Source organism: Pyxicephalus adspersus, chromosome 1, assembly GCF_032062135.1.
Source record: "Pyxicephalus adspersus chromosome 1, UCB_Pads_2.0, whole genome shotgun sequence".
In the NCBI taxonomy this organism is placed as follows: Eukaryota; Metazoa; Chordata; class Amphibia; order Anura; family Pyxicephalidae; genus Pyxicephalus; species Pyxicephalus adspersus.
In genome coordinates this window covers 129,887,176-129,900,368 of record NC_092858.1, presented here as the reverse complement: position 1 = coordinate 129,900,368, position 13,193 = coordinate 129,887,176, and the positions used below count along the sequence as shown (strand labels likewise).

General features: G+C 37.2%; 1 protein-coding gene across 1 annotated transcript in view; it reads right to left on the bottom strand.

The window, feature by feature from the left end:
* Positions 1–13,193, bottom strand: part of MID1 (midline 1) — a 114,657-nt gene that overhangs the window by 71,977 nt on the left and 29,487 nt on the right. Inside the window, exon 2 of the mRNA XM_072414707.1 lies at positions 256–974. Coding sequence (XP_072270808.1) covers positions 256–918 — 663 coding nt within the window. The 5' untranslated portion in view covers positions 919–974. The remainder of the gene's footprint in view (positions 1–255; positions 975–13,193) is intronic.

Here is a 13,193-nt window from a genome sequence, read left to right as displayed (position 1 = left end):
ACTTGATTTGCACTTATGGGAAAACTAAAAAAAAATGAAACTATATGTAAAACAGCAAGACAGCCAACCAGAAATTAGGAACTGACTGTTCAGAGAGGGCCGATTAAGAAAAGCTAAGTTCTGATTGGCTTCTGGAAAGTACTGCAAGGTGCAACCTTGGAATTTTACCCATTAAACCCTATTTAAATAATGACTATATTAAGAGAAAAAAGGTCAATAGAGAGTCAGCTGACCATCAGCCAATGATGCTCTTACCTTCAACTTGTCGTATCGGTCAGCAAGAGCAGCCACCTGATGATCTCGATGCCGGCCGACCAGTTTACACAAGGCACATATTAGCTGATCATCAGTTACACAGTACATGTTCACTTTTTCATCCTCGTGCTCCAGACACATTAACCCTCTGATGTGTGAATCAGGGATAGGTTCGATCAACCGATGACCGGTAAATGGTTTCTTATTTGGATGAGTTGCCTTCAAGCAGTCATCGCAGTAGGACACTTCACAGGTCACACAAGTCTTTATGGCCTCTCGTGCCTGGTCCTGGTCACAGAACTGGCAGAGTACTTTCTCACTGGATGTCATACTGTTGTTGGTATCGTATGCCCGCTCACGGCGCGTCTCGCTAGGGGAATTAGGCCCGCTCACAGATGCTTTCTGAAATCTGTCGATGATGTTCTGCAGAGTCACGTTCCGCTTGAGTCCTTCTAAGCCACGCTTGCTGAGTGTGATGACATAACGGCAGGTGGGGCACTGGAAGGCGTTAATAGATTCTACGGATTCGTTGTTGGCACAGTGGGAGACCAGGATGCGATGCGCACAGTTGAAACAGAGGCTGTGAGCGCAAGGCAGCAACAGTGGGTCCTCAAACAGCTCCAGACAGATAGGGCAGGTCAGTTCAGACTCCAGTGTTTCCATCTTCAAGCAAAGCTTTCCTGTGTCGTCAGCGAAATCCAGGAAAGCTGATCAGCTATCTGGAAGCAAAATGTAAAATTTGATTAGTCGAGAGGGGTCAACCATGGGGGGTTGTCAACTTTAATATTAGCAATACCATCACATTTGTTTTGATTAGGTCTGCAAGATGCGCAATGTAGACACTCGCTCAATGGCTTAACTTTCTTATTGTTCACACACATTTTCACCAGGCTAATTGGGAAGAAACAAATGCCCCAAGTGTCAATTAAACTGTCCACTTATACTAAAGAGTTTGGCCATGTAAAAAATAAACTAAAAATAAAATATGTTGAGGGTTTAACCTAATATTCTACTGTTAAACACAAACCACAAAACTTTGTACACATCCGAAGAGTTGATTTTAGATAATTTAAATATAAAATAGCATTGAAACTATGAACCTAAAATTAGATGTTTTATGAATTTTTCCACATCGCTTTGTCCAGTAACACAAATTGAAGGCAGGACTGACATATCTTTTTTGCCAGACACAAGATAAGCAATGTTGGAAAAATATCAGCTATTTTATACAGGAAAATACCCCCATATAATAACCTCCAAATGCCTCGCTACCGGTTTGCTTCACACCTGGTTCATCGTCAGTGTAACGCGAACACTTAAGAAGTCTAACGTCCTGTGATAATCTGTCTTACAAACGAAACTTGGAATTACTGATGCTGCAATTCCTGCTCCGCTTTCCAGTCCGAGCCAAAGGAGTGGCTTTGTAGAATCGCCCGGCGCAGCTTTCCCTGCCTCGGCTCTTGTCAAGGGCTCACTGCTGCCTTGGGTAGACAGGTCGCTGAAGCAGAAGCAAAAATGATGCTTCACACTCACTGAGATGTACCTTCTCAGAGTGCCACATACACAGGCTTTGTCCAGGGCCATGGACAATTTTAGCCAGCACAGCTGCAACACTGTACACTGTGAAGTGTGTGAACTCTCTCTGAATGTGCAGTGAATCATAGAGAACACAAAACAAAATAAAGAATGCAACAAAAGTACGGGTCATTAAGGCTTATACTCATTAGCAGTAGCTTGGGAATCAAACCTCCTCTACTGAATGACTTCACTACAATTCAATTAGTGTGTTTTTTTATGGAAACAGATTTTATTTTCACAGTCTTACATGAGCCTCAGGCAAAACAACATTTCAACAAACCATGGCCTAGCATATGTTTATTCTTTTAAAAATGTATGGAGACAGCTCCACGTAGCAAAAAATAGTTTTCTTTTTTGCTAGCTCAATGTTGTAGCTAATGCAAAGAGCAGTAATGCAGTTTAACACAGCACAGTTTAAAAACAATGGAATTTAAAGAACTGTAAAGCTGAAAGTCAAACAACAGCTACAGCTACAACTGAAAACCATATACGTAAACGTATCTTCTGGAAGTATTTCAAATCCTTTCCAGCCGATTATGTGATCTATAAATCTCTGTAAGGCAGCATAGATAGGGAGTACACATCACTTTAATGTATGAATTAAAGTGGATCTACCACTATGTAACCTGCCATTGCTGAGCTCATTTTAAAGATTCCTCTTTGTCTGAATGCCAAGCTGATCTTTTGGCTTTAGTAGTTTCTGTCACACACGTGAAATAAGCATGCAAATAACTGTAGCAACATTAGCTGTGCACCTGAGCTGCATACTTATTCAGAAAGAATTAAAGGGAGATAATCAATACACCAACTTAGCAATCAAACAATGGCTGCTTACATAATCTTTCAGTATAGATCCACTTTAGGAAATATTGTCTAGCTCCAATCTGATTGGACAAAAAAGTGGAAGTTACACAATGATTAATCAACAGCTTTTCACACTCTGCTCCCTCTCTCCCTGCAAAAATGTTAGACATATACACAAGTGCATTCTGAATACTAATTGCCTCCTAGGGCCCCTTTTCCCATTCTGAGTGCTGCTGTACAAAGAATAAAGCGCTAATATCAAAGCAGATTGCAATGCTTACATTACCTGTGTTTAAAAATAAAAAATTGCAATAAATTTGGCTTTTATATTTGACTATAGTTCAGTTTTAGGATACCGCTTCTGCAAAGAAAAATGAACTTAAAACAAAAAAATCCTTAATGCCAATATTGTGGGAAAAATGTCTTAGATTTTTAGATTCATACTCACTATACAAGACTTCTGTTAACCTAAAAACGTAAAGTATCAACCAAAACTCCATTTTTAGTAGTTCATCTGCTCAGCCCTAACACAGCCTTGGCCTAAAGTTCTAAGAACATATGAAATGTCAAACAAAATCTTTGTAAATGCTAGTGCTGTCATACCCCTAAGCCCCGTCCTTTGTTAATCATAGTGTTAGGACGATGAAAAAGCTGTTTTGCCACAACGTACATCCAGGGTGAAAGTGTGAACTTGCATTCCTGCCAACAACTGGTGAGAACAGCAGTTTATAACAATACATATGTCTAAAGTACACCACATACTTGGATTTTGTATTAAACATTTAAATGGTATAATAAAAATATAAAAGATTATACCAGGCAGTACATTTAGGCATGCAGATCCATTAATGTGCTTTAAAATATGCTAATAAATGACATGTAAAATGTTAGATGAATCATGTTCTAATATTATAAATGGAACTATTACGACTGTTTGCCAAATTTGAAAGTGGGGTATGTGATCCATTCATTTCCATTTCAGCTCGGTATACTACTTTTGAAAAGTGGCGTATGCTGCAAACAAGGCAATTAGATTGCTTTAAGCAAACCCAATGGCGGCCTATGGTGTTTGATACTAACAAGGTCGTTTTTGCTATCTGTTGGTCTATAAAAATGTTTTTCCTTTATAAATGTGTCAGTACCAGTAAAATGGCAGTACATAGTAAAAAGTGACAAAAAGAGTTATCTAAAAAAAAAAACAAATTTTATGGGCAGAAAAAATAGCACTTTACTGATCACCACTTTTATAAATGTGTCCCTGGTAATGTAATGCCATAAATATTGTCAATATGGTCCTGAAAAAACTGTAACATGGTGATAATACTAACATCAGTTGGCTTGGGTGTAAAGGAACATTATTTTACCGTTTACTGTATAGTTTTCAAGTAGAACATCAAGCTAACACAATTACAATTCATTTTAACAGCCCAGTTTACTTTGAATAAAACCAGAATATGTTCAGTTTAAAGGAATTATAAAAATATAGCAAAATATAGAAGAAAATCCTAGAAAAAAAGTTGAACTAGCTGGCTATAGGGAGGAGCGAATGACCCCAATTTGTAGTAGCGCTGGGGTTTTCACATAGATCAAAACACAATCTTGTTCCCAGGCAGAGCTAAAAATATTATAAACATTAGAAGACCTTTTCTGCAAAATGGGTACAAAAAAATAAAAAAGGGAAAAAAAGTTTGCCCACATTGTAGGATGATAGGAGAACACAGCACTTAATGTACATTTAGGTACAAGAAGAGGTCCTAAATTACAATAATAGACACCATTGGGTGCCAGACCCCATCTATCCCATTACAGTGCCCAGGTCCAAACACTGTTACATCAGGCATGTAAGCCTATATAAATATTGACTTTCAGAAGGTCAGTATTTGGTATTTTACCCCAGGGTATCAGGGCAGCATGTGACCTGTTAATAAAAGCCAACCACTGTAAATTCATTCGCTTTTTCCTAAACCCTCTTTCACTTTTCCTGGACAGAATGGTTAGGATGTAAATAAATAAAAAAAATATAATATAAAATATATAAATTATAATATAAATATAGGCATGTGAAATTTGTATATAACAATTTTTTATATTGAGTACTGTACTAGCACTTTCTCTGAAATAAAATACAGTACATTGCACTTTTTACTAAAAATGTACTAAAGCTATAACAGTATAAAGTTTTTTTTTTCTGAAACCAAGATGTTGTGTTCCTTGTAGACATAATTCTATATCATTAGCAACTTGCCAATTTCTTTTTACGTGTTGCCTACAGTTCCTCATTAATACACAGAACCTCTGATTTTGCTGTTTTTTCGTGAGTTCCAACTACTGGATCTGTCCATGCAGATAGAGTTCATCATTATGTTAGCATGAATGGTCAAACTATGCTAGATTTCACCTGTAGTATTGCTGCAAAATACATCTGATTATAAAAGGTCAAAGCCAACATTAGAAAAGGAGGGGAAGAACATTTGTTTTATGATGCTTAACAGAAATATCAGCACCAGGTGTATTTTATATGCAATTGCTAACATAGATTTACCTAAAGCTAGTATGTAGGAAAAGATTAAAGACCATATTAATTTCAGTTATGTATTCATTATAGAATCCATAAATGTAGTACAACTGGTACCCTGATCTGTTGTATTATTCACATGTAATCCTCTGCGCAGGAGGACCGGTATAGGCTATGCCTATAGTTCTGTTTTAATGGTCCCTTGGGCTCCAAAAATGTTCCCTACAATAGAAGAGCTCTTTAGCTCCCTGGTGGCCCATTTTTCCTACCTTTGTTCTGATTTGGCACTTGTGTCTCTGTCAGGCACATAAACATTTCAGCATCATTTTTGGTAATGTAGGATGCCCATGTTGCCTACAGAAAACAGTGGAACCACCCTTTCCCTCTGAATGTTAGATTGTTAGGAATGATGTACGGGTAAAAAGATTGCACCACAGCACCTGATGATAAAGGGAGGGGGCAACTATCCGACACTCTCGAAAAAATCAATGTATGATGGAGATTGCAACACTGAAATACAAAGAATGCAGGAGACAGGAGACGTGTTGGGAAACCTCTACTTGAAAATGATTAGGTAATTACCAGGGTAATTTTAAGATTCCTATTTTCATCTTCAATTTCATCAAATTCTAATTTTATGAACGATAGCATTGAGCTATGCATTAACATGAAAGTGCTTGAGCCTGGTAATTGCCCCTCTAGGCACAGAATGCGCACTTGTGGAAGGTAGGGGGGCTGGAGTCGTGTGATGGGAGTCATGTTTTCTTTGCTGTTGGGAATAAAAGTGTTAAATGTTCCCAAGTGTTAAATGTTAAATGTTCCCACCCATCTTGGAGTCCCACCTCGCTACAGTACACCTGAAATAGTCCACCACTGCTGCATTCTTCACAAAATATATGAACACCCCACCAAGAAAAGAAGAATAGCCCTGTTATAGCACAACAGGTGCTGCTCTGGGAACTTTCTATTTTTGCAGTGGTTTGGAAGAGTATATTTGTGATTACAATCTCAGGCCACAAATAATTGCTTAAACAGAAAAAAAAATGAACTATATAAACAAGTAAGCAAGTACAGATACTGTAAGAACTGTTATGTTGGCCACCAAATACTTTGATATCATAAATGTGCATGATCTATTGAAAGTACCAAGAGGAAAAACCGATAAAAGTTTAAACTGACTGAAGTTTGACATTTCATTAAAACAGATACATTTGGCCGTGTGTTGTGTCTAAGAGACCATTTACAAGCACTGCCACCTGTATCTACCCCCTTGTCATACTCTCCCACATTGTGCTGTGATTAATAATAATCCAACAAGAAGAAACCAGCCTTTAAATCAAAGAGAACATGCACTTTAATTATAATCGGCCATTAGAAAGCCCAAGTTTTAAATGGCACAGTATCAGTTATCTGAGAAGGCCCTTTGATGTGGATATATCAGCTTGAATACTCACCGATGGATCTCGCCAAACTTCTTTTAGTTGAAGCATTGTGCAAGAAGAGAACCAACCAACCAAGAGCTGACAGGTCAGGGGTCCTGATGGTTGCTGCTACTGACACACAACGAATCCTTTTGCAAAGCAGGGGTAGCTAATGCGAGACTGCTGACATTGGATCACAACAGGAAAATCTGTGTTACAATGCCAGGAAAGCCAGCTCCACCCAATCACCTCCGCCAAAAGTTCTCGTAGCCTGACTTCATCGAAAGATAGAGAAAGCCCTTTTCTCTCATAGTTCTGCTGAACCAGAATGAAAGGCAGTGCAGGATAAGCTTCTTTCAGTACATCTCTAACCTGTTTGCAGGCAAGATCTAGTAATCGAGATGTGGAAAGTAGGATAAGCTCAGCTTTCTCTGTAATTAATCCATAGCTGAATGAAATCCCACAGTTCCCATGAATGCAGCAGGAAGCTGACCTGCCACTGGCACAATACCTTACATATTAAGCAATGCAGACCTAGGAACGTCTACACACACGTAATAAAGCAAATCCTAGGCAATATAAATAGAGCTGCTAAAGGAAAAAGAATATAAATGTACTAGTTTTGTCAGTATTAACTTCTTAAAACTCAACAATAGAAAAAATACTGATTGAAGCAGCTATGTGTTCATTAATGCATCATATGCTTGAATTTGGCATCAGTGTCCATATAAAGACTGGTGGATGAGGAAGCATCATCAGGCGTTCATTGTGATATCAAGGAACATAAACAGCTGAATAGGAGTGAACTGAGCAACAGAAAGATTAGCTCATCAGTCTGCTGCTGTGTTCAGACACATTCACATTACTATGCACATTGCGTTGGGGCAGTATTTGTATGGGCGGTATAATGCACTAAAATTAAAACAAACCCCCAAAACCCCGACATGTACAGGCAATACATGTTCAGCCCATCCTGCTCCCATGTTTGCAAATCACCTATGTCCTGGTGAAGTGTTGATGTCTTAATCTTGTAAATTAATGGCACGTTCCATTGATGAATCAAATAGATCTAAAAATACTTGAATCCCCATCAAGTCTACTTCTCTTTCTCCTATAAATATATTTACTTGTGGTCACTTCACCTTGGGGTAACATTAAAATGCTAAATTTTAATACTGTTGTGTACTGTGGGTATTTTTACGGCTTTTATGAATATTTTGCATCATTACATATAGCCATGTAATGCTTTCCAATAGTTGGTATCTAAAGAGTATTTTGAATTTAGAGATTTTTAAACTTCTTTGCTGCATGAATGTAAAAATATTTTTTTGTTCTATTCACCTTGTCTAGGCCTATACACCAAATTTGTAAACATTGGAAACTCTAAAACATGACACAAACACATACAATGTTCTGTCCTTCAGATCATGGAGAATGGGAATCATGTAAACCAGAAAAGAGATGGGTTAACCCAATTGGATTTGCTTGATGTGTTCTAACATTTAACAACACTGTCCATGCCAGTCTTTACACATCCGATCAAGAACCCAAAAACATAGGATTCCACGGCTTTTAAATTCACTTCATATCCAATCATTTTATCAGATCAGTGATTGTAGTAGTTTTTATGTCCCCACCTGGGAAATACTGAAAGTTCTATTTTCCAAAGATGATCAAGCTCTTAAGATCACAAGATTAAGTTGCATATAAACACAAATAGTTAAAGACTCACACTGCCCTTTTAAGTGCCCGGTTGTTGCATGGTCCCAACTGCTCCCTATTCTGTCTTTGTATCATATGCTTGGTTCAAATGAAAGAGGAGATCAGTCCCATACAAACACATACAAAGATGGTTGGGAAAAATCCTATGAACTGAATGAATATGAAACAGAACGGTCTGGATCAGAAGTTACAGCACAATACCCTCATCTCAAAGGGGTGACACATCTAGGAAAAGTGCTGCCACTGCCAGCCATTGCAAATACTGTGCCATCTTACAACATCCAGGGACAATATTGTTTTTCATAACACTTCTTGTAGATGAATGGTTGGTAGGTCATGCAGAGTAGGTAGGTCCCAGCATATATTTCTCAGCAACTCCTGGTACCATGAATGGGTGCCAGCACACAATATGATTGTTTATAAATGTTATAAGGAATTCAACAGATAGCACTAGAACATACAAATGTGGGCAGAACTGGAAGTGAGAAGAGTTGAAACTCTGCTTAGAACATTGTGGGTTACATGTTTCTTTAAAGCATATACACCATTGTTAATTAAAACCACTTAAGGACTCATAAACCAGAGGTATGGCCTTCCTGCCCTCAATATGTAGGTAATGGGGAAACAAGTGTTGGGAGAAAGAGATTGCACATGGCCAGCCAGCATCATGTAACTGAGCTCTCCACTTATAATGGATAGCAGGCAGAAATCATTGCAAAGAGCTATGTAGCTTACATTTTATGAATGACCTGTAGAGAGACAATATCATTATCTACTTTATTTTTATAAATAAAATATTTGATAACATAGGACAACTACCCAGTAATAGTGTGACTGCTGATGTTCCCATCATATATATTAATCATCCCATAACGTTGTTTTGTCTCAGAATGCTGGAAAAGAACACAAGACTTTCCCACTGATTCCATATTTTAAAAGCAATCCCTCCCTTTAGAAACCAAAATAAGCATGTGTTCTGATAGAAAAGCATTTTCCCAGAGGCATATTCCTATTTACTACCACAATTATTCTTCCAAATGAAGTTTAGCACTGGGAAGAAAAGTAACATCCCTTGTGGGATCTATATTCTGGTCAAGAATGGAAACTTTACGGGAATCTTCATTTGTTTAGGTAACAGCTGTCACACACCCAAGTGGATAGACTTTAAAAATGTGGTTTCCTAAATTCAAACTAAAAGCTTTATCTTCCATGCTATAAACAGAAGTTTGTTATTGGCATAACCTGTATTCCAATTACCTTTGGGTCAATATACCAAGGTCTCATTATCCCCTGAGGAAGCCCACTGGGGCAAAATGCGTTGGGAGAGACTGTAACTATATAGGATATATTTTGACCTATTAAGCATGAGATCAAACTATATGTGAGAACATATACTAGAACACTATAAACCAGATAATTCTGCCTAAAACTGTCAAAATTACATATTTTTATAAGTGTGTGTATTTTCTAAGTTTGTACTATTTGTATTATTTTATTAAGCCCAATAAAAGATTTTATACGATTTTTTAACAATAGGGTTGCCGTAAAGAGCTGCTACGTTCTTTCTCTTCTTTTGATTCATACTCACCTGGCTCTGCAATCACCTCAGTAACTCTCAGTTTATCACCAAGGGATTGATCACTCCTTGTACTAACTCTAACTTGAAACTCCCTGATTGGTTGATACGTAAAATTTATGAACCCTTTTCCTAGCCCTATTTGGACCATGTAGTTCACGGCACTATGAGGATATTTTGGTTTCTGCTGATACAGAGAAAATCTGAGCTTAGCATTGACAATAATCTTTTATTGAAGTGACAATTAAAGTGTATCCAAACACAAACATATTATTAACAAACAATATATTGAAGCTTGTCAATCAGGAATTTGCTGGATCACCCAGGTTCTCCCATGGCAGACTATTATTCTCTAGTCTTGGAGAGCTTTAATAAAACATGTATGGGGAAAAAATGTTTTATTGTTTTTTCCCCAGAAATCAAAAAGGTTTAGAATATAACATGGAAATACATGCTTTTACAATCTATGATTCTTCGACTGTCAAAAATCCTATTAATGATATTTTTAACTAGAAAAAATTATTAATAAAAGGTGTAAGAGGGCCCAAAACAACCCAATATGACATGCTTGATATGAACTATACTCTGCCTGATTAACACATGGTTATCATCCATCCAAAGCTGACGCATTTCCTATGACACAGATAAGTATATTGAAAATTATTTGAGCCAAATGTTTGTATTTGTGTCCATCTGGTCCTGTGATTTACACAGCCCTGTCTGGCAGCACACAAGACCTGGTTTTACAGTTCCATTCAAAACAAATGGGAAAAAGAGCAGTCTGCTGTATGGCCATCCTAACCCTAATGTATTAGGTGGATTTAGGTTGTAACTTTAGCTCTGCAGCAGACAGAATCAATACATCTGACACAACAATTGACTGTCTTAATTAGTGATTTATTAAGTTTCACAGCTGCTTAAGAAATCAAAGAAGTCATTCAGCGAAGAGACAAAACAAACATCACTAAGGCTGCACTGGTTTTCTAAATATTCCCATTGTATTTTTATCTCCTCTCCATGTTGACATGTGAGTGATATTGTTAAGCAATCTATGGCGCTGTGCTGCTGAATAAGCTCTCTGTGGACATTTCCTGACTAATTTACACAGACCTTCTCTACAGCCCTCATTTTTGTTATTGCAAACATTGGGCCTGATTTATTAAAGCTCTCTGAGGCTGGAGAGTATACACTTTCATCAGTGAAGCTGGGTGATCCAGCAAACCTGGAATGGATCTGGTCCAGGATTCAAAACGTTTGCTAGCAAAAAGCAAATGACTTTGAAGAAATCCATTCCAGGTTTGCTGGATCACCCAGTCTCACTAATGAAAGTGTATTCTCTCCAGCCTTGGAGAGCTTTAATAAATCAGGCCCAATGCCTGCTTACAATATATAAATGATAGAATCTGGCAACATCCCCTTGTTTGCTCCCAATGGTTGACTATATACATACTAACGATTATATGAGATTGCAATTATTATTATTATTATGAAGTTGCAACAACTGGAATTGCAGTGGAGACTTCTAAATATGATGGTCAAATATATTACACAAATACAATACTTGTAATTTTATATTATGCCGATAAGCCAACTGTAACAGAATCTAGTAGTTATGATCAATATAAAATTCAGTTTAGTTATATAATAAGATTTTGCAATATATAACTAAATGCATAAAAATACTGTAAAATATTGCATTCCAATGTTGCAAAGAACACATTTCGATTCTTTGGAGCTGCCAAGACGACCTTGCAATGGTTATTATCCAACGGCTGCTGGAATAATACAGTTTCATAAATAAGGATTACATAATGACAGTAATTGGCTTAAACAATTTGGAGACAGAGAAGAAAACACATTTCTAATCTGACACCACCAAAAGACTTAATATCAGTGGGAAAATGTTTCTGACATTCGTGGTAAAGAATGCATACAAAAAATAGAGGGCCCATTAGTTATAAAAATAAACTTTATAGCACATTTCCTTCCAATAATGGGTATAAAGGACAGGAAGTAATACAAATTGTTCTCTTAGCAGGAGTTATATTACAGCAAGAATAAACAAAACTTTGAAATCCTCATTCATACAAAACATCTATCTTGGATTGCAGCAAGGTTGCACTTAGCTGAGGACTAGTGACAACCTCTAATAGGCACTGCCAGTGACTGGGGCATTTTACTTCCAAAAATAAACATACATTTTTCTTGCTTCCTTTTCTCTTTTTTTTCTTATCATTTGATAGGTAATTTATACGGTTTCTTCAGTTTTCCTAATACCAAAATTCAAATGTTAATGTAAAGCTAAGTTTATCACCCTGCTGATTGAACAAGGAGATAGATGAATAACTAGTAACAGGAATGAGAGGAGAATGAGTAATACATTTTCGAAAGTGCACTGAATTATGTTTCCACCCTTATTGCACCAATATAAGAGACTAAATATATACAGGTAGTTCCCGAGTTAGAGACATCCGACATACGGACAACTCCTAGATAGGAACAGGGCTTCCCTGCTTGCTAGTGTGCCGGAAGGAGGCTTGGGGGGCGGTTCACATGGCTTGCATAAGAAATCTTTTGCTGTTCTGAAAGCTCTTGTAACTCTTTAATGAGCAAGACAAACTCTGTAGTTGTTTCTTTTTGCATATCAAAGCACAGCTTGCTCCAGAAGTTAATAAATGTCCAAACTCCATCAAGTGTTTTTTTTGTGCTTAGTTTTTTTGCTTTGTTTGAGATTACCTCAGAGTGATGAATGTACACAGTAACTGACACCACACTGCCTAATAATATGTTGGTGCAAACATTTGTCCTAATTGCATTTATTAAAGTAATGTACCTGTTCTGACTTACATACAAATAAACTTAGGAACAAACCTACAGTCCCTATCTCCTATGTAACCCTGGGACTAGCTGTATAAGGGATAAAAAATTAAACTTTTTTTCTGATTGCCACTTACATACCACCATATTTATGAAGAGCAATTACTTTTTACAATGGTGATTCATGTTTGATCTCCCCCACTATAAATAACTAAATTGGAGATCAAAAGCTTTATTCACTTAATTTAGAACCCTTTTTTGCGACCACTTGGCACATCTAAAAGTACAGATAAGCAGCTGTAGACTTGCATTAAATCTGCATGTTGCCAAGAGGAGGGTGGTTGAAACAAACACCTCTGATCACCATTAAAGATTATGGGGTTTTCCACTATCAATGTGTCAAATGTTATCTGATGATCTGAAAGTGGAGATCAGGTTTGAAATGTGGTGATCACTATCATTTATTAGGGAAAGTAACAATTTTTTTAGAATTGCTAAGTCTGCT